This window comes from Pteronotus mesoamericanus, unplaced genomic scaffold (genome assembly GCF_021234165.1).
Source record: "Pteronotus mesoamericanus isolate MK-2021 breed Mesoamerican mustached bat unplaced genomic scaffold, CSHL_Meso_final scaffold_174, whole genome shotgun sequence".
NCBI classification, from domain to species: domain Eukaryota; kingdom Metazoa; phylum Chordata; class Mammalia; order Chiroptera; family Mormoopidae; genus Pteronotus; species Pteronotus mesoamericanus.
In genome coordinates, this window is record NW_026555309.1 from 9,337,011 (window position 1) to 9,364,986 (window position 27,976).

Here is a 27,976-nt window from a genome sequence, read left to right on the forward strand (position 1 = left end):
GAGGGGTAGTAGAGAGTAAAGGGGGCCAAATACTTAGTGATGGAAGATGACTTGACCTCGAGTGGTGGGCACACAATGCAACGTACAGATGGTGTATTACAGAATTGTATACTTGAAACCTACGTAATCTTATTAACCAATGCCACCCCCAATAAACGTAATTAAAAATAAAATAAAATGAAATGAAATAAAAAATGGTGAAGTAAAAACAAAGCATCCTTTGATGATCATTTTTGATAATTTTAAAAAAAATAATGTTAATTATAACATCATAATGTTAATTTATATCAAATTATTGTGGCTGAAAATTCAGCAGTCTTCATTACATAAGGTTTTCATGTGATTTATTTAATGTCAGTTTATAACTAGAATTTGAGTGCCCCTCCTCCACTAATGATAAGATTATTTGGGATCACCCCCAAGAGATAACAATATAATCATTAGCTACCAAGCAAAATGTTAGAATTTCTGACCATGACCTTGCTGAGAATTAGCAAATAAATTTACTGTATGAAAACAGAGCTCAAAGCCATGAACCTCTTATTGCTCTGGTTCCCCATGTCACATTCAGTTACTGCACCACCTTTGTGGCCTAAAAGGCATGATGCATCTCCCTGTGGGTTCAGTTTAACACATTTCGACCCTTGGGAGACTGGCTTCTTTGTTCAATACAGTTGGAATCAACATTAAATGAGGTGGTAGATCATGGAGACTTGAAAATGTAATTAGAGTAAAACTGATGTTTTTGTCTGTTATTATGGCAAATGACCAAATATGTAGAAGATTCTTAGCTTTCAAGAATCCTTTATCTAACTTATTATAGAAATAGCATGTTTGGCATGGTTTAAAAAAAGATTTACATATAATTTGATTCAAGATTTTAAGTCTTACAAAGTAAACCAAATATAGTGTGATAGATAGGACTTAATGAATGGTTGAAATACAATTGTCCAGTTAAACCAACATAGGAAACCAAGCTTTGTCTCTGCAGTGAGACTTAGTTGAGGAGAAGGTTTAGATGTTGATCATTTTGATCCCTAGCATCTATAAATAGTACTAGCACATAGGAGACCATTTCACATGCTTTTCCTTACCCTTAGCTTCACAGTTTGACATATTAGTTTGATAGCTAATGTCTAAGATCAGTTTGAACAGACATATGAAATAAAGACCTCATGTTAGCAAGAACCAAGTTATAGCCAGGTAAACTCAACTTCAACCAAACCCCAATTTATAAAATAATATTAGTAGAAGTTTGTTATTAACTCTACATAATTATCATAATCCTATGACATCAAAATCTTATAAAAGAATTTACCACAGAGTTATTTTAATGAACATCTCTTTAAAATAAAAAGTAGAAAGATTTAAAAATAGTTAAAATACCATGGAATTTGAGAAATCAGGATTTATGAAAACTCATATCCTTCAGATTTTCTAAATAATGTGTTGCTCATATGAGCTCATATGGACAGACTTACTATATGAGCTCAGTAGCGAAGAACAATGGAAATAACATTAGTACACTTCTTGCTCTTTGTGTTTTCAACCTTGTTTCTCCTCCTCCACACACATACTTACAGTTCTGGGTACCCCAGGATATGAATATATTGCATTACAACCTGCGGTCCTGCACCTTCTTTTCAACACTGGGTGAATTTGTACAGTGGGTAGTAGGAATACTCTAGAATCCATTCCTGCATGAGAATACTATAATGACCTAACTATAAATGGAAGTGACTGAATCACATATATGAGTACCAGTAAACCTAATCTGAATGCATCCTTAATTTACTTCATTTAGCCTAGTTCCAGAAATAACCACAACCTGAACACTACAGAACATGAAGGAGGGAAGTTGGGTTATAAATAGGCAACAGTGGTAACCATTTGCAATGGAAACATTTCGCTTTTGCGGATTTTTAAAAGCATGTGACTCCGTAAACAGGTCCCTAGGGTTCTATGCAAGTAACAGACACTGAAACTCAAACTTTTTATTTTGATAGTAAATCCCCTTCTGACAGCACCTAATGATACTTGTAGGTTCAAGTAGATACCCCAAAATATCTGTTGGATGGATGGATGGATAGATCAATAGAAAGGGACAACTTTGTGACTATTCCACAGCATTGCTAAATCAAAGTGCCTTTCAAATTAAATGGGACCAATTAGCTGCAGATTACATTTACATAGTAAATCTATGCTATATCTTTGAGTGATGTGGGATCTATTCTTAATATGAAATATGTCAGGAAAATGTATTCGTTATAAGCCCAGATATATTGACCCTTTGCCTTTTCTTTCAAAGGGGAAATCTTGAGTTCTACGTAATAATTTTGCAACCCTGTTAAGTACACTTTTTCAGGAGTATGTCCTAAGCAGAGGTACTACTTGGAATGTCCTATTACTAAAATTATGCAACAACTTTCTTCAGTGTATATGTTATATTTTCCTTTTTATGAAAGACAGTTTCTACTCTGTGACCTTTTTATTTTTTGTTATTCCCAAGAAAACAGTTATCTAAAAATTTTTAAGTGATATTGCAGCTAGAAGGAGCTGAAAAATTGAAAGTCCATATTTTTCAGGATAGAGTAAAAATACAGATTTATTTAAATTTTAATTTCCTGTCTAATGTTAGAGCAAAGATTGTGCTAGAAAGGAAATTGGCAGGTCATACAAGAAACCTCATACTGAATGGAATTTGCTTAGGGTTCTGGCCTTTGGTATGCTTCTCTCTCAGGCCCAGGGTTAAAAGATCAGTCTCACTGGTAATCGGAGAACTACCTACAAAATCAAATATTCTCTCATAAAACCTGACTCTGCGTATACATCAATACACCACTGAAAAACGATATGCCACTCTGGGGACCTGGAATTTTTCAGAGAATGCCAAAATTGAAATGCTTCATGCAAATACTGAGTTTTTCCACCTGACGTTCAGATTGAGGTAGCTGAGAGACGATAAAAAGTTATGAGGCAGATAATGACATATTGACAGTGAAGTTGTGGATGTATGGGTAGATTTTATTCCACAAGCTTAATTTAGGAAATGGGTTTCTGTGAAGCTGTGATGCAAAAATGTGGCCTTCATTAGAGACATCAGTGGTGCATCAGATATAGGCAATGTGTCCCACACTGACCTGGTTATGCCTTTTAAAATGTCTCACTTTTGAACAATTGCAAATTAGTCCTGGGACCTACCATATTTTGCCATGTAAAACATGCACCCACGTTTTTGGCCCAAACTTTCAGGGGGAAAAATATTTCGTTTTAATTTTTTATTTCAATTTTCTATTTATATGTAAAACCAATTATCATATTCAAGGTATTATTTTGCATATGGACATAGTCATTGCTTTCTAGAGTTGCATTTCTAATACATAAGCATAAATAAAAGAATTAGATATGGAATTAGTACTACCCATGTATAATGCACATCCTTATTTTTCCCCAAAACTTTGAGCAAAAAAGTGCACATTATACACAGCAAAATATGGTAATTGGACTATATAGTGGTTAGTATGAAAAGCAAATATAGATAAAGCTGTCTTTTTGGATATGCTGGTGAAGGAAATTTCACACAGATATTTCAGTGTGATTAGAAAAAGACAAATATTTTTAGCTTCATTCAGCTGGTGCAATGAGTATTATTGATTAAAATGTTAAGATCAATAAAGACTTAAAATTGAAGGAGAGGAGACCTGAAGAAGGAAAATAAGGTTATGGTTTGTCAAGTAACATAAATGCTTTGTAAAAAATTGATTTTAAACATGAACTGTCAGGGATCCTCTTGGCTTTCAGGGGCATATCGTGTCCTACAGCAGGCAGATACATGTAAAACCACTGTTTATGCTGTTATCATACTCATACACTAAATTTTGGTAAACATTGTGCACTATTAGGAGCTAATTATAAAACCTTGGTCTTTGAATATGTGTTATTAATGCTTTCTAAATGTAATGTTAATGAGGAAGCTGCTTTTCAAGTCATTTAACAGCCAATGGAATGTAACATGTTTCTCCTTAGAATGCAATTATGTGTATAATGCAGTGGCCACTTTGTCAAGTTCTTCCTAAAATTACAGCAGTGAAATTTTAAATACTTTTCTTCTCTTTTTCTTAATTCATCAGTATCTGAATATACTAGACTTCTGTAGTACAACCTCATAACCAGGGGTAAATGGATTAGGTATTTGTCACATATAAGCAATTGCATTATAGAACTTGCTTTCATTTGTAGGGAAAAACTAAACAGATCAGAAAAATACATGCATAAAACATCACACCATAGGCAGGTAAATGCAGACATGGAGAGAAGGCAATCAAAATAATACTAAATTGAAAAATGAAGTAAAAACAATATCTACTGATAAATCTTAGGAAAAACATCTAAAAGTAATGAGCATTTTTATTAAATATATACAAAAATTACCCTTGAAAAAACAATTCAGAGATTATCACCTGGAAATATTAACAAATCATTAAACATAGGCCGTAAGAGCTGCTAGAGAGGAAGATGTGAAAGAACATAAAAGAAATGCCTTAAAGGGAAGGAAAAGGCACAAGGCTCAGCAGTCATTGAACTCAGGGACTGAATTCTGAATTTTCTCAGGGCTACCCCGGAGACTGCATTCTTGTATAACTAATTACAGTTTCCTTTTGAAAATTTTATAGTCTTTTAGACTGAGCCCATGAAATATACTTTTATTCAAATCAATTCTGATCTTAGTGAATATTAATTTCACTGTTTACTTTTCTAAGATCTGGAGCATGAATCAGTATAAATCTATTATAAATGTGAATGGAAAACATTAGGAAGTCATTTTTAAATTATATAAAATAACAGTAAAGAATAATATCTGATAATAGAGTTTATTATAATTCTGCTTATTTAATTCCCTGTGTATAAAGTTTCTCATGAATATCATTCATTATGGATTTAAGCTTAAACACTTAATTTTGGACCCCAACAGTATAGCTCTAGGATCTATTTTTAAACAGGTATTATATAGAAAAATCAATGATGCATTGTCTAGTTGCTTTGAATTTGCCTAGTGCTTTTTTGATTTTGAAATTAGTGTAGGGAAGGAAAATTAAATTCCCTTCTACCTTTCTGAGTTCTTAACTGAGGCCCTTGTAATAAATACAGATTAATAAGAAAACAAAAACAAGTTTATTAATATGTACATGTAGTGTATACATGGGAGACACACAAAGGAAAATGAGTAACTCTCCAAGGTGGTAGATTTGGAGAAGGCATGCATATTCTGCAACTGTCTTGAACTGCTTAACAGCAACCGGTGGGATTTGACTTGCCCTTGCCTTTGCTTACAGGTGCACCCTGAGCGTGACAGTGGAGCAGGCCATCATTCTGGCCAGAAGCCACGGACTGCCTCCTCGCTACATTATGCAGGCTACAGATGTGATGCGGAAGCAGGTGAGTTTCATTCACGTTGTAGGGCGGTGTTTTACAGGACCTGGATTTTGAACATCCCTTTGTTCATTTATCAGGTGTCTGACAGGTGGCCTGTATGTGATGGGCACTTCCCTAGGCACAGAGAATAAGTCATGAACAAGAAACACTCCCAGGGACGAAGCAGCGCAGATGTCCAAGAAACATAGAAAACCTGGATAGAAGGATGCCTAAGAGATTAGCTGAAGGAAGAAAGGGAGTTGGCCAGACAAAATGAGCAGGAGTGGTTTGGGGACTTATGAGAAGGAGAAGATAAAAGGACACACGTTACACTCTGGGAATTGCAGGAAATAGATTGGGGATGGGGATGGGGAAAAAAGAGGGAAGAACTGAGCGCCCTACATGCTTGTGGAGATCTCACAGGCACCTTCCATACCGAATTCAGAGCTTGGTGCATTATTCTGAGGAGAAAGCACATACCTCAGATCTTCATTCAAAGGATGAATAGCTCACGTGGACTGTCTCTAGGTCTCTGAATTATGTATGAGTGAGAAAATACTCTCTTATAAAGATAATTAAATTTCTATACAACAGTACAATTGTATTTTAAGTGTGGTAGTTTGGTTTTTAACCCTTTAAATTCTTTAAAAAGTAGCAGCAAAAATACACTAATCTCCAATTTAGTGATTATTAGGAAAATGTGCTTCATGTAGTAGAAAAGTCACAATGAGTAGAAGGACAAAAAAAATTGAAAGGCATTAATTTTATATTTTATTCTCACCTTTTCTTAGGGCTACTGTAGAAAATTGATTTAACCAATCTCTCTGCTTACTTCCTGACTTGGTTTAAAATTGTCCGGTGATAGTGAGTGACTTAACTTTTACGATGTGCTTTTGTAATTGCAATTGCTTTATTTACTAAAGACTTAGTGTATAATTCTTAAACATAAATTCCAGTGGATTTGCTGAAAAACAAATCGCCAAAAAACAACAAATGAACGGAAAAGCAGAAGTGAGGCCAGCACTGGCCTGGGGTCAGCAGTGCACACGTGAGGTACAGCAGGTACACACATACTGGTTTTTCGGGTTGGGGACCCCAGACCTAATGACTGAAAGCCTAGGTCTCCCGAGGTCCAAGAGGATTTGTTAAATGAAGGTTAGATCCACGAGAAGCATATGACATTGTAGTTCAGCTTGAAAAGGGCATATACAGAGGCAAATGTTGCAGGTTTGGGAAGGACTTTTTGGGGTGGATATACAAATTCGGTTTTAAAAAGTAGGCCATGGTAAATCTGTGATTAGTTGTATCTGGATTGGGGTTTGGGTACTGAAACATACATAGAGAGCCTAACCTTTGTGTTTCACTGCATTGCTATTAGATTAAACTTGCAGTCAAACTTGCAGAAGCCATCTCAAAATTGTGGTTTATGGCAGACCGAGAGACTGATACTAACATTTTAAAATAATAATCTAGTTAAGGGGTAATTATGAGTTGGCTATGTATATATTCTAAGTATATGGACTTAAACACTCAAAACCTTGAACTTCTTGTAGCTGAAAATGGGGATAGACAAAATAGAAAAAGTTAAAGCAATATTATGTAGGTCTTAATGACTTGTTTAACTGGTGCAAACCTCTTTAAAACATCATATACATATTATATTTGTATTAATACATGTTACTATATATTTATAAAATGCAATTTAAGAAGACCAAAAAATTTCAAAGTTCTTTGTAAAATCTTTATTAATGTCTAATCTACACCATTTTTAGTATTTATTACTCCAACTTCCTCCTATTTTTTTAAATAAATACATTTAGAACCCTAACCCTTCCCCTGTTACTTGTTGTCTGCTGCAAGATTTTATGATATCTCTAAGTGATTCTGAGAGACAAATAATAATTTCTACCTTCTTTGTAAAAGGCTACGGAGCCCGGGCCCTCTCTTTAGAGAAACTGGGGTGGACCTTTGCAATGTCCCTTTTGTTGCTGATCCTCTGACCCATATCCAGCAGTCTCAGGCAGTGGGATTAATGGCTGGGATCCAGTCTGCAAGCCGACTCTTACCAACTTGGGATCTGAGTAGTTAGGATACAAGTGTAATGAAAGATACTCGTTTTGCCTTTCAACCATTTAGACTCTGTTTCCAGAGACTAAATGATTAGAATATTTGCCAGATTAATGATTTATATTTTCTAAGATCTTTAGTTTATTTTTAAGAGAAGTTTTTCAGCATGTCTTACTATTCTTTTTTCTAATTGCAGTATAGTTTTCATGTACAAATTCTGTATATGTGCGTTCCATAGAGTTGTTTTAATTAACTGCTTGAGTTAGAAGATAAAAGATAGAAGGAAGGGTACTATGCTCCTTACAATTTTTTTGTGATGATTATAATAATCCTCAGCATAACCAACTGATCTGATTAATAAAAGAGTTGAGGTAGACCCTTTCATTTACATTATAAACTTAGTTATTTGTTTAATAAATTAAACATTTTAGAAAACTACCCCAAAATTCTTTTCTGACCATTTTCATAAAAACTGGAATTTCAATGAATTCTGGCTCCTTAGCTACAGTAGTGGGGCAAAGACTGGGCACTGAGACCAAGGTCCAGGGAAGATGCACTTCTTGCCCAGTGTCTTGGTGGACACATGTGTAGGCAAATCACCGTGATATAGGCACCAACCGGCAAGTGCTGGAAGGGGCGCACCACCCCTGTCTATCAGGACAGAAATCAAGAAACAAAAAAGTATTCAAATTCTCTGTTCTGTTTTTATAAACAACTTTCCTCTATGTCTGAAGTTACTTCAAAATAGTTTTTTTTTAAAACAAAACTGTTTAATTGCAAATCCTAAATTCTCTTCCATTTCTTTTTGCCACCCTCTCCCATCCCTTCCTCTTTTTTCCTTTTTCTGGTCCATTTGAGAGAATGTTTTTCTTTCTCTCTTTCTTCTTTCCTTCCTTCCCTTCCCATAGGTTAGAATTTAGTAGCAGGAGAGTTTCCAAGTTTTTTTTTAGACCACTCTTCTTTATCTGTTCTCAGCCCCACACTCTGGCATTTTGTTCTAAGTAATAACTAATTCCCATTAGGAACTGAACAAAGATTATAGTTCCATTCATGAACTTGACAGATTGGAAAGACTTTTTCATTACTAAAGTACATTGCCTTTGTGCTATAAATTTTGAGGCAGAATTCTTGCATTTCAGAAATCCACATGAATAAACCTTGTCCAGAAATTGCTTTAGAACTATTTAAGAAAACAGTTTCTTGATAAATACTGTTTAAAATAGCTAGGACAAAACAGGCACATGAGTGCAACAGAGCTGTGATTTCTGTTCCACAAAAGTGAAGACACAGCAGATATTTAAAACCTGCTCATTTCCCATTGTCTTAAGCAATGCTTGCTTCTAGGAATAAAGGCATAGATGAGACAGTGAACAGGAAGCTGTTATTTACACTTATTTCAATGATGTAAATGGCTATTGGAATACATACCAATCCCTTTAAACAATATATCAGCATGTTTTGATTCTTAAAAGCATTCATTTTGAAAACACTCAGATGATGATTTCTCTTCCTCATCCGTCTCACTTGATGCTAAATACATGGTTGAAATAAATATTCTACACTCAAATATTAATGGTATGTTAATTGCAAATGCAATATAGAGCTAAGAATGATTTCCTTACTTTTTTTTTTTTTCAGGGAGCAAGAGTTCAGAACACAGCAAAGAATTTGGGAGTCAGAGACCGAACTCCACAGTCTGCTCCCAGGTAAGTCACTTCCCAGCTCTGCTCTTTCCCAAAGGGCTCTCCATCCTTTCCCAGGAAACGTCTCACTGCAAATGCAAACGCTTTAGGCTACGCCCACTCAGTGTAGAACTGACTATAGTCATAGCAATTGGCCTTGTGAGCATTTTGTGAGTAAATGCTCTCAGAATGAAATGGAATTTTAGCTGAAGCAAACTTAGAGGAGCAAGTAGATGTCTTGACATTATTTTATTTTGCAGGTTTCATTATGAGTTAAAAAACCAAAGTCTACACAGTTGCTTTGACAATTTAGATTCCAACTGTGCCAAACTACCAAAATGCCATTTTCGTTTATACTTTGATGATTGCCCACATTGTTCATTCCCTCTGGCATGATTGTGTTTCTCGTCTGTGTCTGTATGAAAAACGCCTACCTAACCACAAAACCCAACTTAGGTGTTTTTCCTTTCTTGAAGTATGGTTGAGTTTTCTTCCTCTTTATGCTTTGTTGGCATCTTGTATATTGATCAATTATAGCCCTGATTGCATTGCAAAATATTACTACATGTCTCTTTGCCCAACATGAATATGAATTATTTGGAGGCAGGGAATATATTTTTGATTTTGATCATTGCTCATCATAGTGCCTACATATGAATATCTGAACTGATTTCAAGAATGTGTGAGTGAATGAATAAATGAATGAATTAACTTTTTGTTTGTTAGCAAACCAAATATTCAGAGTTTATATATCATCAAAAGAAAGGATTCTAATCCACTTTTAAAAGAAATGAACATGGCAATAGCCATCAAAGAAATGCTAATTCAATTTCCCTGGTGACATTAGGGTAAGCAGCCATCAGTCTTGAAGTAGGGCAAAAATTAGGTAATTCCTTTACATTTTTATACATTTGCATTTTAACAAAAAGTAAGCTCCTCCAAGCACTGCTGCAGATGAGGTGCTCTTTGTTTCTATGTACAAAGCAGTTACCAGAGATAAAATGATAACTGTAGCATTTGTGAAGTTATATTTTATTCTGAAAAACTGTGGGCAGTGAAAGTACTTGCAAAAAACAAAACATATTTTCCTCTGAAAATGGATGAAACACTCATGATCTAATTGCATTTATTTTTAGTGCTGACTCCTAACCTTATTTAATCCTCAAGTCTTATTAATGTCTTTCACAGTTGATTAGATTAGAATCTGACTTTCTTTTGCTAAATAATCATTCACCATTCATGTAAGAATTCACTTTCTAGCACCTGGAGCAGATGTGGTATATTTGGATAATAGACCAAGTACACTGTTAAATTTACAATGAGGAAACAAGATAATAGCTCGGCAAAGTCCTCTTAGCTAGAGCTTATAAACAATAATAAACAGTGGGGTAGGATAAGACTTCAGCATCCTAGTCAATAAAGCAATAGCAGGCTGAATATGACAAAAGAAACTGATGAACTCACTCTTTTGTTTATTGGGTTATGTTTTAAACACTTGAAATAAAACTCAATAAAATGTGCTAGTAGTTATAAAGTGGACTTTTTTTTTTTTTTTTTTTTTACAAGGGAATAAGAGCCCTCAGAGAGAGAGCTAGAGTAATTTTTAAATTTTATTTTACTTACTCTTTCATTCACTCTACAACTGTGTGTTGAGGACCTAAGAAATGTAAAGCACTCTGCTATCTCCTGTGGAGAAGCTAAACATGAGATGGAAATAGTTTAATCTCTCAGGGATCTTTCAGTTTAAGAGGTGAGATGAGTAAAACTTAACTATAAGAAAAGGTAGAAGGTAAGATAGTACTAAGGTCTGCAGAGGGGCTGGGATTCCCTCCCAGCTGGGAACCAGGATTCCCTCCCCAAAGACATCTAACTGAAGGTCACATTTGGCTCTTAAGGCCAGGTCATCCAAAGGCAAATCTGGGGGTCTTGTTTCTGCAAATATCTTCATGGAGATAAAGCTGGCTACCTCTGCCTGAGATAATATTTGGTTCTAACCTCCGATAAATCTATTCATAGTTTTTCTAAAACCATCCAGTGAACATATATTGAATTTCAGCTATGCATTTGTAGGGATCAGGCACTTTGTTAAAAACTGGAGATAATAGTCTTTTCCATTAGTCACTGATATGCACAGCCAAGTGGCAATTGAATAAAATGGAAATACAGTTAAGAACTGTAGCAGAAATAAGCACAGGCTGCCATGAGAATACAGAGAAGGGACACATGCCTCAGCCTGGGGGTGGAGAGGGGAGGTTGCAAAGTAGTCCTGGCCCAGTCAGCCTGGTAATAGGTGTCCTGTGCAGCTGATGCAATGCACCAAGGCCTATACAACACATCACACTTTGAGAACTACCCCTAGATCTCTGTGACTGAGGGTCGAATGTGCTTTAAGAAGGATACAAAGTGAGGCTGGAAACATAGGCAGGGGCTGTGGATCAGAAAGAAACGTGTATCAGGTAGTGAAGGGTTTTGATTTTATCTTGACAATAGGGAGGTATTAATAAACACTCTATCTGGAAGATTTAAAGTTTAAAATTTATCTTTGGCCACATTCAGAGGATCCATCAGGGGAAAGCTAAGATGCAAATGAAGGCAGGAGCTCGAAAGGTTATTATCATTTTGAGGATGAAGATGAATGAATGGATTAGAGAGACAATTAAACAGAATTAAAAGTCTTTGGACAATAATTGGATGAAGAAGGATGGATTAAAGGAAGGTCCTAGAATGGCCACCAAATCTTTGGCTTGGGTGACAAGGGACGAATGGTTCTAGTCCCTGAGATAAAGGATACAGAAAAAAGAACACATATAAGGAATAGATGATAAACTCAGCCTAGTAGTATTGAGGCTAAGGATCAATGGGACATCCACGTGGAGGTGCCTTTGTGAGCAGGACAAATGAGGGTCTTCCTCCTCCTTTCACGCATTGGCTCTTCAGACCAATAAACACATCTTCACCAAGAAATAAATATTACATTTCAGATGGAATGGCATGCTAGTCTTATTTTCTATTGCATTACAAAATCTGTAAACTATTGTGTAATGAAAGCTTTATTTTTTCTCTTTGTATAATTGAGAGGCAGCATACTATAGTGGTTAAAAGTGACAAGATGGTTTCAGCCCCAGTTCCTGTTATGTGACCTCATTTAGTCAGGTTATTCATCCTCAGAGACATTTTAACGTTTGTATAATGGGGAAATTGCCTTGCGGCAGAGTATTATTGGACTTTAGCCTTGGAAGAGACATTTGCTCTGTGGTCCCCTTTAACACAACTTGTATTTTGCCATGTACAAAGATGAAGGGCATGATCTATAGACTACAATTTGAAAATTCTACTCTGCAGATTTAGACTTGAGCTGGAAATACCAGCTCCAACAGGAAAAGAAGAAAGTGGAGCCAGGACCCAACCTTTTTTTTTTTGTGTGCAGTACCACTGGAGTGCATAAGTGGTCCTGCACACCTGAGAAAAGAAAAGGCCCCCAAATTTTGGGCAAGCAAAGACCTCCATTACCCAACAACTTAGCTGCCAAAAATCAAATGCCTCAGTGCAGAGTAAAAATCCAGCCCTTACTATTACATTTTATTTCCAGATTTCATCTGCTTGTTCTAAATTCCCAGTGCCCCACAATTTCCATTACAAATGTGTCTGAATTCAAATAATCCTGAGTTGCTTCCAGGAAGTCTCACAGACGCTGGATCTGCCCAGCTCTGTGGTACCCAGTGTTGTTATTTCATTGGCTGATCATAGGCAGTAGCCTTTTCACCAGTTTGCAAGGCAGACATTTCAAAGCCCACCCAGTGGCATTTGTTCCATTCGGTGGGAGCACACAGTTCAAGGTAAAGCACTGTGGTGGCTCAGCCCAGATCTCACCAGGCAGGACATCCTTTGCCCAAATGACTATGTCTGCTCTGCCAGAGTGCAGCCTCTGCCTCCTCTCTCACTAGGCAGCACTATTAGGAAATGAGAGCACAGGCATTCAAGAGGAAGAGAACTTTCCAATTATCTGCTATTCCAGCCCCAGCAATGCAATCTGAAGCAATACCATAACCTTTAGCTGGGGGCGGTAGGGGGTGGGGGAAGGAGCTTTGAAGCCTACCAGCTCATTTTAATTTATTCTTTTCTCTGGGAAGGATGAAATAAGCTTTTCTGATTTGAGATAGCCTTATTTCAATATTTACTTTCTTCCTTGGAGTTGACATGTGGAGCATTAAACACCTTCCAGACTTGAAATACATTTTACAAACCTCTAAGGCATTAACTTCTTCATGTGTTCGAGACTAAGAAAGTTCATTTTGTGAACTAGGTTTCTAACCCAATATTAAACCTTTCTCATTCTTTCTCTTTGATTTAGAATTAGCATAGGATTAAGTGTTTAAGGGAGAGGGAATTCTTAATTTGCTAAGTTTGTCAACAACTCATTCAATCTATAAAAGGGAGTGAATCGTCACGGCTACCTCTGGGCGCACCTCGTTTTTTAGACTATCAGACTAAACTCTGAAGAAGAACCAGCATGGCTGTGGGCACAGTTGAGGACCACAGGTGGAGCCCAATATCCAGCCACCCTCGGCCAGCTGACCTCTCAGACTAAGCCTTAAATAATGGGTATGCCCTATGCGGTCACTATTGCAGTTCTGTTCCCCTTTACTTTGTTTCAGAGTTAGGATTCCACCATTTAGGGGGCTGTGGAGCACTAGACCTTGTGTAATCCTAGGCCAGTTCCCTGAACTTTGCCGCGAGGCTGTATGGTCTCAAGCAATTTGATCTAAGATGCAAAGAGGGAACATCTTCCCATCTCTGTGTCTCCACCAGTTCAGATGGATTCTCAAACCTACCTACATCTCCACCTGATTCTATGGGCAGGTGAGAGGAGGATGGGCAAAGCCAGGCATATATTTCTTAGGAAACACCAACTAATTGTGCCTTTGAATACCCTAAAAATTACACCTCCCCCAGTTGGAGATCGGGACTTGGCCACAGTAACCATTCCATAAGCAGCTGCCTGTACCACCAGATGGTATATAGTGGAGCAAATTTCTAAAACTGGTTAGAAATATCAGTAGATCCCCTATGAGATAGGTGTTATCTTGGTACAAGACGATGACAGACTTGATGGTAATTATAACAATGTCCTCTCATGGAATTTAAAGAATCAGTTTTGCTGCCAGCAGAGGAACAGCGGGCACGGAAGCAGAAGCAGCTGGTATAAAAAAAGCAGCATTGCTCAACCAGTCATCGTATTTGTGTGCACAGAGACATTGGTATCTTCTACATAATAGAACTGAAATTTGAGAGTTTGCTCATTCATATGTGGTTTTTAGTGAAATAGGCAATATGGTCATGCCTCCCAAACCAAGACATTATTATCAATGTATCTGTTATACTAATGGATTTGTTGTGCTAATAAGCACATTTCACGTAATGTCAGTACATCAGGCCACTGTCACACTGTCTCATGCGTCTTCTAGGCTGTACAAGCTGTGCGAGCCGCCTCCCCCTGTTGGAGAAGAATGAAGAGAACCTCAAGGAGCCAGGCAAGCAGAAGCTTCTGAACACTGGACTAGACAAAGGACAGGCGGGCTAAACATTCCTCACTCCGTTAAAAAAAAGAAAAGAAATTTTTCTCTAACTCTTTCACCACAGTGAAAATAACTAATACTCAGCTCATACTTAGATACTTGTGCTGAAAGTGGATGGATCTTCATTCAGAGACCTCCATTTCACAAACTGATCTCTCTATGTATTGACACAAGCTGTTCATTTTTAGGGTAAAATTTATCCCTGGAAATTATGGGAAAAAATATCAGAGAAAAAATTAATTATTGTGCCTCTTCTGCCATTTATTAAAATTGTTTCAGTGTGCTTGGTTTCCTCTTCTCCCAATAGGAACCTGTAGTAAATGGATATTTCCATTTGAAGAAATCTGTCACTGAAGAAACATGGCCACATTTTCTCAGTCATACAGAAATGTTACGGAAAACATAGACTGGTGTCCTAGGTTCTCAGTTCCTCTGTATCAGAGAAAGTAGTTTCTATGTGAAAGATGAAGAGCGTACTTTCTTCTCTCAAAGGGTGTTTTTGTCAGTAGAGGAGAAGGGAGCAATTGAGACCCCCGGCAAGACCCTCTTCCAGCTGTTTCCAGGCTCCTTTATGCTGCGGGACAGTCCCAGTGGCCAGTGCTGTCTGTGGATCTTTGAAGTAGGAGTGGCTTTCTTGGGCCATGTGGGCAGGTGCTGCGACAGATGTGGCCAGGGGGTGGGAAGAGGCGGGGACTGAGGAGGTGGGGAGGAAGATGAGGGTAAAGGAGGAAAAAATGAGTCTATTTAAAAACTCAACCTTTAACTTAGAAAGATACTTTCTAAAACTCTTAATTTTATTAAGGCTTTCATATATGCTGTCAGACTCTTAAGAGAAAACACCATGCCCAGAATTTTTCTCTCAAGGTATATGTATAAGATATGAAAATAAAGCTTTATTTGTTGAATTTTAAAAGGACTATTAGAGACCTTGATAAGCTATGGAAACACAAGGTATATTCTGTGCATAATGTTGATCATTTCTACAGTCATAAAATAACATTGTTTTTAGCATGGTGACTACAGTAATATTGAGTTTAAATTCATAATTTTCAAAGTATTAAAATGCTCTTATTGTGATTGTTATAATTTTGTGAACTTAGACTAATTTAGTATGTGAAATGCTTTTTATGACTAAAGTATACACAAGCCATTATTAAATTTTATTTATAAAATTTGTTTATGATTTTCAAGCTACCATTAAAAACCTTCTTCACTAGCAGTTGTGTATTGAATAACAAAAATACTGGGTTTACATATGTATGAGATATTTATATACTGGTCAAAGTAATAATTGTTATTTGGCACAAAAGCTCTTAAGACTTTTGCAATGAGTTCAAATGTTTGAAAAATAAAGTAACATCAGAGTTATCAAAGAAAAAATTGAATACTTTGAATGTATTGATCAGATGACTTGATTTAAATACCTATTTTAAGCACCTCTTTAACTTTTAGGAATTTAACATTCCCAGTACTATCAGCAAGTGATCCTAAAGTTCCATGATATTAATAAATTGTGATTTTTCCCATACTGAAAATTTGATTATATTCTATGTAGGTTTGATGAGTGAGCAAAACTGATTAACTAGCAGGTACTTTTGATATTGTCATTAGAGTTTTCTAATCAGTATCTTGGAAATAGTAATCTCTTAGAGGGATGAAGGGGTCATTTAAACATTTTGTTCATATGTTGCTATGTTTCATGGGAGAAATAATCTGTGATTGTGGTATGTATAATTTAGGATGTTTTTAAAGACTTATATAATATAATGTTTTTACTATTATTTTAAGGGTTAAACAGAGTATAAGCATACCATCTACTTTAATAGGTGCTTGGCATTTATTAAACGCTCCAAAGTTAGTAATGGCTTATATTATCATCAGTCACTGTCATTTTTTATTATAATAAACATTGTAGATAACAGTTAAGTAATCACTATGTGCCAGGTGATACATCCACGTGCTTTACCTGCACTTTGTTGTTACTGCTTCACTAACCCTCATGATGGTGATTGGAGGTGCTACTCTTTTCATAATCCCCTGTTTACAGTTGAGGAGCTAAAGCAGAGAATGGCCCAGTGACTGGCCCAAGACTATAAGACTCACAAATGTTAGAACCAGGATTTGAACCCAGGAAGTCTGCTTCTTATTACCATCGAAACTGTTGTAATGTTACCAATTACTTGTTACTAAAGTAGGAGTTATGTGAAGTGTGTTGCCATTAAATTATACATCTTATATTGAGGGGAAAAAAAGGAAATGAAAATATGTAAAATACCTTTAATATATGAAAATATTATGATTGCAGGGACATTTTACCATTATAAATACACATTTTCAACCCAATGCTGTTGTGATCTGAAAAAATATATTCCTCAAATTGACAATAACAGTTTTAGGTATGTTTTGAAAGTCTGGAATAGTATATCATATAAAATTTGACTAGGATCCCAAAGCAGTGGTAACAAAACTTGTCTAATTAATGAATGAATAAAAACAACTTTCAATACCATGATGTACCTCTGTGTGACACTGGACATTTAACTGGCCTTGAGCTTTAAGAATAAGTTTACCTAAATGCTCACATACTCCTCTACAATCAGTGAACCTTTAAACGTCACTAAAGCCTGCCAGTAGTTCTCCCAAGTTCTGAGTTTGGACATCTACCTCTGTCCATAGAAGGGAAAGTCATGCATAGAAAATTTGGTTCTTAACTTGGGACTTGCTTCAAAATTACAAGTTACCTAGTAACTCCTAGTCAATATATCCTAAACATTTCATTATATCTTACAAAGATTTCTAACATCACATTTACAAAATTTAATATTTAGAAGTATGAGCAATTTTAGGAGACCAGAGTTTTACATATATTCCCATTATTATTTAACAAGGGAGAAAAAAAGGAGAGTTTTTGTACTATTTTTCTCCATTTTGTATATGTAATGTTCACTTTAGAATATAAGCTTTATTATGGGAGCCAATATCCCAATCTTAGAAGTCTCATACTATTTCCTGTCTCTTTAAATCATGTTTTTCTCCAGTGGCCCCTTAGATTCAGTTGCAGCAACAATGTTCAATTTACAATTAGTTAAAATTCTTATGATACTGTAATACGTAGTTACCATTGAACAACACACACTTGAACTGCACAGGTCCACTGACAAGCAAATTTTTTTCAATAAATGCACACAGTACTATAAATGTATTTTCTCTTTCTTAGGAGTTTCTTAATAACATTTTATTTTCTCTAGCTTATTTTATTGTAAGAATATAGTATATAGTGTATATAACATACAAAGTGTGTGTTAATCAACTGCTCAGTGAGGCTGCTGGTCAACAGTAGGCTATTAGCAGCTAAGTTTGGGGGAGTCAAAGTTTAAACAGGGATTTCTGACTGTGCGGGCTTAAGGGGGATGCCTGTACCTCTAAACCCCCACATTGTTCAAGAGTCAACTACATATGATATTCTAATGACATTGGTTCTCACTTTTTCATTTAAATTCTGTGATAGTTAAATTTAGAATGAAATAAAATTGATCTTGACACTGACTGTAAAAAACAAGAAAATGGGTAAAGAAACTCTGAGAGGTATGGTAACTAATTTCAGAAAACAAACTATTTTCAACCCTTTGAGCACATACATTATATATGAAAAATAATATTTATTGGTGTGGAAACAGTCAGTTGAGAATTAGTTACTCCATGTTTTTAGAAACAACATATTTGTACTTAAAATACTAAAGTATTCTTTCATTACTTCATGTAGATCTTTTTCTATATAGCGCAATTTAATGAGATTCCAGGGCATATTTTTATTCACTTGTATTTTTGAAAAAAGAACAATATTGAAATTTTAAATGAATAAACTTCAAGTCATTTTACTTTACATTTTACTTGAAAGGTCATATTTTATATTTTCTTTATTAGCAGTAGTTGCTAATTCTGAAACTAACTTTAGTATGTGACTAAATTATTTCTGAACTTTTGGAAACTTTCATTTTTAAAGACTTATTTTTAAGTGAATTAGTGTACTAAATTGGTTTAATTACTTTCTCAAAGGCAGTATAATTATTTCACTAACATGTAAATATATTAACCATTTGCTGAATGAATTTGTAGGTGTCTAGCTAACATATAAAGGCAAAAGCTTTTGAAATGGTTTAGGATGATCTGAACTTTGATTAAGAAAAATATTCTGTACTCTGTCAAGTTTTTAAAGTTTTAGTGACAAGTCTCAGAAAGTTCCACCCTGCAGGAAGCTGAAGAGGTAGGGAAGGGTTACAAGAGGGGTGTGGGCCATGCATGGGCTCAGGCTGATTCCTTTAACATAGAGTGGCCACAGGTTTTTTAGGTGCTGCAATTCCACAAGTGTTGCTAGTTAGACTTTGGTTTTAGAAAAATTTTACCGCTTCAAGGTACCTTGAGCAGTGATCTCAGCATTCATATTGCCAAGTTGTGTATGTGTGGAAGATTGTTCAGCCTGTGCATCCTCTGTCTGTTGTTACATAGACACATGGCCTGCTTCACTCAGCGTAACTTGCTCTCACTGAGAAGAGACACCTGAAGTCTACTAAGAAAGATATATATACATTTTATATGCATTTATATTTACTGCTTTTTGTTCTGTATGATAACACATAGAAATTAGATTCTTATGTCTTGTATTGTATGAAGATATGATAGGAGTTGTTCAATGTATTGAATGTCTGTTCTGTAGCCACCAGGGCTGTTTCCATATATATAGTAAGCATTCCGGTGAAGCATCTTTTTGATCACCGACAGTTTGCTACTCAATCTGAAATCAATTTACCTAACGTTACTACCCAGAAGAAGTAACTGATTAAATCAAAGAGTTGAGTTTTTTAAATATTTCTACTAGAAATAGAAAGCTTTGTATAGTTAATTTGGGGTGTAAATAACTGAATAAATGCCATCCCCTTGTGTATTCATTCAAAAAATGTGTCTGAGATCACCGTGTACAAGGCATAGCACATGGGCCTTATTTATGTATTGGATGAGTTTGGTTCGACACCTTATCAGTATCTTTTTTGTGTTAAAGATTGCCTGTGTTTTTTACTTGAAATAACATTATTTGTAATGCAAACCTATTCTAATACCATGGAGGTATATATACTGTATTAAGTCAAGAACATTACGTTGATAAAATGCTTTAGAAAACATACATTTAAATTTGAGTATCTAATGCTTCAAGCAAATTTATTAGAGTTTCAGATAAATATATATTTTTGTTACTGCCAAGTAAATGAATAGAACATAGCTTTTGCTTAAAAGTATTTTTATAAGTATTCATCTACACAGTATTCATTATTTTAAATAGTATAATTAGGCCTATAAATAGAAGTTCTTTTGAATATATCCACATTTAATGTTGTATAACATCCAAATTATAATGACAAATTTCATCTGAAAGTGTTATTAAAGTACTTTATTCTTTCCTTTGTAAAATATACATGTAACATAGCTTCAATCACTCAGTATTTTGTGTATGGTTAAATTGATCTAAGTGTATTATGTATTTTATATCATTTATTTTTATTTGCATAAAAGATTAGAATCATATCGTTGTATCATAAATGTCAATAACAATAAAGTATGATGTAGTATGACCATGTCAACGTCTTTCCATTTAACCAATTCTTATTCTGTTCTCACTTGTTTAGGGGACAAAACTTCATAGAAAACAGATTTTTTGCCCTTTAAAATATACATGCTTCATAAAAGAAAATTGAAACACATATGAAACAAATCTACAAATATAAGCCAAGGTGAGTTGTAGAGACAGTAACTGCTAGGAAGGGGTCAGGAAATGAACATTAATATTGGCCCTGGCATAGGAAAGCTTCATGGGAGATAAGAAACTTGCTGTTCCTGGAATTAACTAGCTAATCTATCAAAATTTAGTCAGTGCTTATTATGTATAAATGCCTGCCCTACTCACTGTTGGTGTTATTAATGCATATAATCCCCAAGCTGCGCTTGAGGAACTTGGTATATACAAGCGATTAATGTAGTGCAGAAACCCAAATGATGCCTATCAACATAAGCAGTAGACACAATTACAAAATGAGAAGTAAGGCAATGAGATATGTGTGCTACAGAATGTCAAAAAATTTACATTTAATCCAACATCTTTTTATCAGACATCTAAGAATTATCAGGTGCTGAGCTAAGCTGGATATTTAGTGATTAGAAACACAGATATGACCATTGACCATATAGAGTTTACAGTCCAGATGAGAGAAAACATTGACAAAAAAAAGAAATGATGAGAGAAGGCTGGGTCAGCTTTCAGGATTTGTAAGATTCAGCAACCTTGTTAGGAAGAACAGCACGAATACACACACTGGGGTGCAAATGCACCAGATATTTTGGTGGGATAATGTGCGAATCAGTTGGAATAGAGAATTAAGGTTTGTGGACATGATTAGAAAGAGCTACAGATAGAATAGAAGGTTGGGTCTGGATTGCATAGGTCTCTGAATACTAGGCTTAGAAGTCCTGGAATTGTATGGAGAAGATAGTTGAGATATCGAATTCATAAAATAGATAAAGAATTAAGAAATCCGAGGGAAGAGTTTGAAAAATGTGTATGTTATTGACTGTGTAAGCCCCCTCAGAGAAGTTGAAAGAAATAACCATTGAAGGAAACAAAAATCAATCACTAGAGTTTACTTTTGAGAGACAGCTGCTATACTCTGATATTGTAAATTTAATGCAGTAATAAGAACAAAATGGAACCATCACACATAAGCTGTTTTATAGCAGCCTTCCAGACACTGGTGTTCCAGAGAGGCTGTTAAGTGAAACATGCAAAATATTTTATGGTCAAAATAAGTTTAAGAGACAGAATTAAACACCCTTCTTTAACGTAGGATTTATCCAACCCTTTAATGAACTTATAAAAATCATGACTTTGGAGGAGAGAGGTGATATACAGTATTTCCCAAACTTACTAGAAGATACAACATGTTTCATGGAAGATTTGTCAATTATTTCCTTGGAATACAAATATTCAGCAAAGCACATTATGGGAAAATATTCTAGAAGTTTCATGATAACGTGAAGGGGAAAAAAAGATAAGTGTGTTAATAGGAGATGCACAGCCTTTACCTGATAGAGATGCCATTAAGGTTTAAAGAAAGAAATGATAAATAGTGACGTAGATGAACAGTAACTGTGAATTAGAATTAAAATCATGCTGTAATATTGTAACTTTTATTCTCTCACCATTAATCTATGTTCAGGATATTAAGGGTGAAGAAGAGCTTAATCCACAGAGAAATGCAAATGTCTCCTTTCTAATCATTTCAGCCCTATAATATGATGAGATGTTGGAATAGAGGACACTTGGCTCAAAACTTGGCTCCAGCTTGCCATGTTTTCTGGACTAAATTCGTAATTTTTTTTTAATTTTCAAAAAGATTTTATTTACTTTTAGAGAGAGAGGAAGGGAGGGAGTGCAACATCGATGCACAAGTGATTAGTTGTCTCTCACATGCCCCCAACTGGGGACCTGCCCCTACAACCCAGGCATGTGCCCTAACTGGGAATCGAACATGTTAACCTTTCAGTGTGCAGGCTGGCACTCAATTCACTGAGGCACACCAGCTAGGGCTAAATTTGTCATTTCAATGGCCACGTCTGTGGTGTCTTGAGTTAGATGACTTGAAGGTAAAATACTCATTTTTTGTTTCCAGAAAATATTTAAAAATAGGCTAAGTGTGGGTTTTTTCCAGAGTGACCTTGGCCAGCCATTTGGACATGATCTGAATGTAGTAATATGAATATCACACTGATTTTTTTAAAGGTAGGTCTTGATAATATGAGCCCCCAGGTCATTTCCAAGATTCCTAGGGGTCAGGAATTTTCCAGATCTAAACATCAACCGTTCCACTATTAATTAAAATGGATTCAAAACAAAAAGTTTCAGTACAGGATTGTCTAGTAATTCAGCAAGACTCCATGGCTTGGAGTCTTGCTGAATTAGACTCTCTGCCCTTGACTTGCTATGTTGCTTTTATTTAGGAGAGACCTGTGAACTCCTTGCCAGAAAAGCAATAAAATATATTATTCCAGGGCTGTGTGCTCAGAGAAAAAGTCAGTGATCACTCCATGATATAGCAGAGTGTTCTGTTTAGGGCACTTTAGTTCAGAACGATGAAGACAAGTGAGAATATAAATGATGGTCAAAGAGTGACAAAGAACATGCAGAAATTGATAGCCAGAAAATATTAGGTCTACTAGAAACTTCTCTAATTTCCCACATGTTGACTCACTGTTAAAAATGTTTCCCTCAGAGGTTAGACATTAGGATGGTACCTAACAAGCAATGGGGGGCCTGGAAACTATAGCCGAATGCAGAGTAAAGCATAAGCTCCATGATGACATGAAAACAGGATTTTTACATAGTATTTGAAAACCTTATTTCAATTGTATAAAATGTTGGTTGGAAACTTGCAACTGATAACCTTTTTTCCACTTTTTTTTATTAAAGTGAAATTCATATAACACAAAATCAACCATTTTAAAATATGTAACTCATTGACATACAGTACACTCACAATGTTGTGAAACCATTAATGTTTATCTGGTTCCACAACGTTTTCTTCACCTTCAAACATGTTAATTTAATTAAACTTCTTTTGAGATAATTTTAGATTCACATTTTTGACAAAATTGCAAAAGCAGTTCAGTGGAAGAAGGATAGCCTTTTCAACACATGCTGCTAGGCACCGATAGGCATACAAATGACCCTTGCTTACAACACTACATCTCGTACAAAAATTAACTCAAAGTGGATCATGGACTTAAATGAAAATGTAAGATTATAACGATTTAAAAATATATATAAAAGAACATCTTCAAGACCTAGGGCTAGAAAGAGTGTTTAGTCTTGACCCACCAGAAAACATGATCCATTAAAGAAAAAGTTGATAAATGAGAACTTATCAAAATTTAAAATATTTTTCTATTTTAAAGCCAGTGAAAAAATAAGTTACAGACTGGGAGAAAATAGTGGCAAATTACATATTTGACAAATTAGGACATATAAAGAACTCCAAAAAGGCAAGTGTGAAAGGTTTCAAATTGTATTGTTCCCTTTATGTAGCAGCCTTGAAATGGCAAAATTGTAGAATTGGAGGACAGATTAGCCGTGCACAGGCAGGAAGCACCTGCAATTGTACAAGGGCATGGAGAGCGGTCTTTGCGCTGATGGAGAGCGTTCCGCCTTGCCAGTGTTGTTGACATCATGATTGTGAAACTGTACTATTGTCTTGCAAGGTGTTTCATACTAGGGAAACTGAATAAAGGGCACATGAGGTTTCTCTGACTTATTTCTCACAACTACATGTGAATCTTCAACTAAAAATATATAAAGAAGACCACTTTTCACAAATCAGATTGGCAGAAATAAAAAGTTTGATAATGCAGGAGTTGGTTAGGGCGTGAGGAAACAGACAGTCTTACAGATTGGTTGGCCAGTATTTGGGGGAGGCTCCCTGGAAAAAGAAGAGTATGCTTTGTGTAGAAACTAGCAAGTAGTCCATGTGTCTACGCTTTTTCCATTGAAATCTAACCACACAGAGAAAAACATATACGTGTTTAAGTTTTTCCTTTATTTTTATTGTTGACACTAATACAGATGCCCCACTTTTCCCCACTTTTGCCCACCTCCACCCATCTCCCACCCCACCCCTCCCCCACTTGCCATAAGCACTGTGTTGTCTGTATCCATGGGTTATGCATACATGTTCTCTAGCTAATCCCTTCACCTTTGTTCATCCAGTCCCCTGTCTCCCCTCCTCTCTGATAGCTGTCCATGCCTCTGTTTCTATTTTTTTGCTCAGTTTATTTTGCACATTAGATTCCACATATAAGTGAGATTATATTGTATTTGTCTTTCCCTGACTGGCTTATTTCACTTAGCATAATAATCTCTAGGTCCATCCATCCTGTCACACAAGGTAAGATTTCCTTTGAATGGCTGTGTAGAATTCCATTGCATAAATGTACCACTTCATTTTTTATCAACTCACTTACTGATGGGCACTTAGTCTGTTTCCAGATCTTGGCTATTGTAAATAATTCTGCTATGAACAAAGGGGCAAATATATTCTTTTGAATTGGTGTTTTGGGATTCTTAGGATATATTCCCAGCAGTGCGATCACTCGGTCAAAGTGAGTATTAAATGCCCCTCAAAACAGTAGTTTTAAAGGATGTTTTATTAGTAAGGAAAATATCTTCCTGAAAATAAAATCACGTTTTGAGATAGAGGGTAATAAACATGATGCCATTCTTTTTTCTTTAGCATTTATTCATTCAGAAAGTCAGCTGCACAGATTGAGTGCTCACTGTATGGAAGGTGTGGTGTTGGGAGTGAGTGCCCTGCCTGCCTTTCAGAGGCCCTTGAGGAGCTCATTTGTTAGAAGTGCAGGAAGCTTGTAACCAGATGTATATAGTCTACTAGTCTGATTTAGAAGCATACTCCAGCATTTAACAGCTGTGTGACCATGGGCAAGTTACTTCTTTGACCCTCAGATTCCCTGAGTTGTAAAATTGTAATAATACTATCACTTACTTCATAGGGCTATAATATGAATTCAATGAAGTAATGAAGGTGAGAATTTAGCACTGAGCCTGACATGTAGAAGAACCCTGTAATGTTCACTAGGTAATAGAATATTATGTTATTGTGAGGTTCAACTACGAAGTAGGAGGAAAGACCTTTTTCCCAGATCAGGTCCTTAAACAGATGGCTTATTTGTAGAACAGAGAAACAGCATTGGAAGGATTGGCTGCTCTCTGAAAGGATGGTATGATGTATAAAGTAGCTTATAGTTTATCTTGTAGGTAGTGGTAACCCTTTGCAAGTTTTCAAGCAAGTAAACAGATGAAATGATCAAAATAGTTATTTATAGCAGCACAGTTAGAGTGCTGTTGCAATAATCAAGAGTTTCTCATAGTGGGGTTCTCAGATTAAATTCATCAGAATCTCTTGCAGAATTAGGCTCAGGAATCTCATTTTTAATAAGATTTCCAGGGTTATCTCTTTGTACACTGGGTTTGAGAATCACTGGTCTAAATGAGAAGTGGAATTCTAAACAAAAGTACCAGAGAGAATAGAAAAAAGAGAGCACTTTGGAAAGTATTTAGGAGGTAAATTAAAAATATTTCTTTTAAAAAATATTTTTTATTGATTATGCTATTACAGTTGTCCCATTTTTTTCTCCCCTTTTTCCACCTCCATAAGTTGTGGGAAAGTAAACTAAAGGAAATAATAAAGGATGCCACCAAAGTTCTGAGCTTGGACAATTGCCCCTGTAAGGATGAGTTGCAGATTAGGGAGAAACAAAAATAAATGCAGTTTTGGACTATGTTGAATTTTAAAACATCCAGAAGGAGGTAGCCAATAGTCCAATAAAAAAATCTGTCTGGGTTTTTAGTAAAAGATGGGGACTGAAAAGCTAGGAAATACTAAATCCACCCACAAAGAGCACAAGGAGATAGATAACTAGAGAACTGAGTATACAATTCTAAGACACTAAAATTTTAGTGAAAGATGCTGTAAATGAAATCCAGAAGGTATATTTGAAGTGGTTAAGAGGAGAGTCAAGAAATCAAGTGGCAGTTTTTATGCTTCACTTTGTTCATGTGGTGAATCACATTTATTGATTTATGAATGTTGTACCAACCTTGCACCCCTGGAATAAATCCTACTTGATCATGGTGTGTGATCTTTTTGATGTATTGCTGTATTTGGTTTGCTAATATTTTGAGGATTTTAGCATCTATGTTCATCAGGGATATTGGCCTATAATTTTCTTTTTTTGTGATTTCTTTATCTGGTTTAAGAATTAGGATAATGTTGGTCTCATAAAATGATATTGGGAGTCTCCTCTTGAATTTTTTGGAATAGTCTGAGAAGAAGCAGTGTTAGTTTTTCTCAGAATGTTTAGGAAAATTCACTTGTGAAACCATCTGGTCCAAGGCTTTTGTTTGTTGAGAGTTTTTGATTACTGCTTCAGTTTCACTAAGTGTAATCTGTTTATTCAAGTATTCTGCTTCTTCCTAATTTAGTTTTTGAAGATTGTATGTTTCTAGGAATTTTTCCATTTCACCCATGTTGTCCAATTTGTTGGCATATTATTGTTTATATTATTTTCTTACAATCATTTTTATTTCCTTGTTATCAGTTGTTATTTCTCCTCTTTCATTTCTCATTTTATTTATTTGGGTCCTCTCTCATTTTCTCAATGAATCTGGCTAAAGGTTTGTCAACCTCGTTTATCTTTTCAAAGAATAAACTCTTGAATTCACTGATCTTTTGTATATTATTTTTAGATTCTATTTCATTTATTTTTGCTCTGATCTTATTATTTCCTTTCTTCTACTCACTTTGGGCTTTGTTTATTTTTCTTTTTCTAGTCCCTTTCAATGTGAAATTAAATTGTTTACTTGAGCTTTCTCTTGTTCCTTAAGATAGGCCTGCAATGCTATGAATTTCCCTCTTAGGGTTGCTTTCCCGATGTCCCACAAATTTTGTATTGTTGTGCTCTCATTTTCATTTGTTTCAAGGTATCTTTTGATTTCTACCTTGATCTCATTGTTGACCCATTGATTGTTTAATAACGTGTAATTTAGCTTCCTTGTCTTTGAGTATTTTTCAGTTTTATTCTTGTGACTGATATCTTGTTTCATAGCATTACGATCAGAGAAGATGCTTAATATAATTTCAATCTTCTTAAATTTATTGAGGCATTTTGTGTCCTAACACATGATCTATCCTAGAAAATATTCCATGTGTAGTTGAAAAGAATGTATATTCCACTGTTTGGGGATTATATGCTCTGAGGACATCAATTGCATCCATTTGATCTAGCTTGTCATTTAAGGCCATTGCCGCCTTGTTGATTTTCCATCTAGAAGATTTATTCACTGAAGTCAATGGGGTTTTAAAATGCCCTACTATGAATATATTTCTGTCAATCTCTCCATTTATGTCCATCAATATTTGCTTTACCTATTTAGATGCTCCTATGTTGGGTTCCTAAATGTTTATTAGGATTATATCTTCTTGTTGGACTGTTCCCTTTATCATTATGTAGTGTGCATCTTTGTCCTCTCACTGTAGCCTTGGTTTTAAGGTCTATTTTGTCAGATACAAGTACTGCTATCCCAGCTTTTCTTTTCCTTTCCATTTGCATGAAACATGTATTTTC

The 27,976-nt window shown here is 35.5% G+C and overlaps 1 protein-coding gene across 1 annotated transcript in view; it reads left to right on the forward strand.

Moving 5' to 3' along the window:
• PREX2 (phosphatidylinositol-3,4,5-trisphosphate dependent Rac exchange factor 2) overlaps nucleotides 1–15,450 on the forward strand; it is a 228,740-nt gene extending 213,290 nt beyond the window's left edge. The window contains exons 38-40 of the mRNA XM_054590233.1: nucleotides 5,334–5,436; nucleotides 9,118–9,185; nucleotides 14,627–15,450. Coding sequence (XP_054446208.1) covers nucleotides 5,334–5,436; nucleotides 9,118–9,185; nucleotides 14,627–14,672 — 217 coding nt within the window. The 3' untranslated portion in view covers nucleotides 14,673–15,450. The remainder of the gene's footprint in view (nucleotides 1–5,333; nucleotides 5,437–9,117; nucleotides 9,186–14,626) is intronic.
• The last annotated feature ends 12,526 nt before the right edge of the window (nucleotides 15,451–27,976 follow it).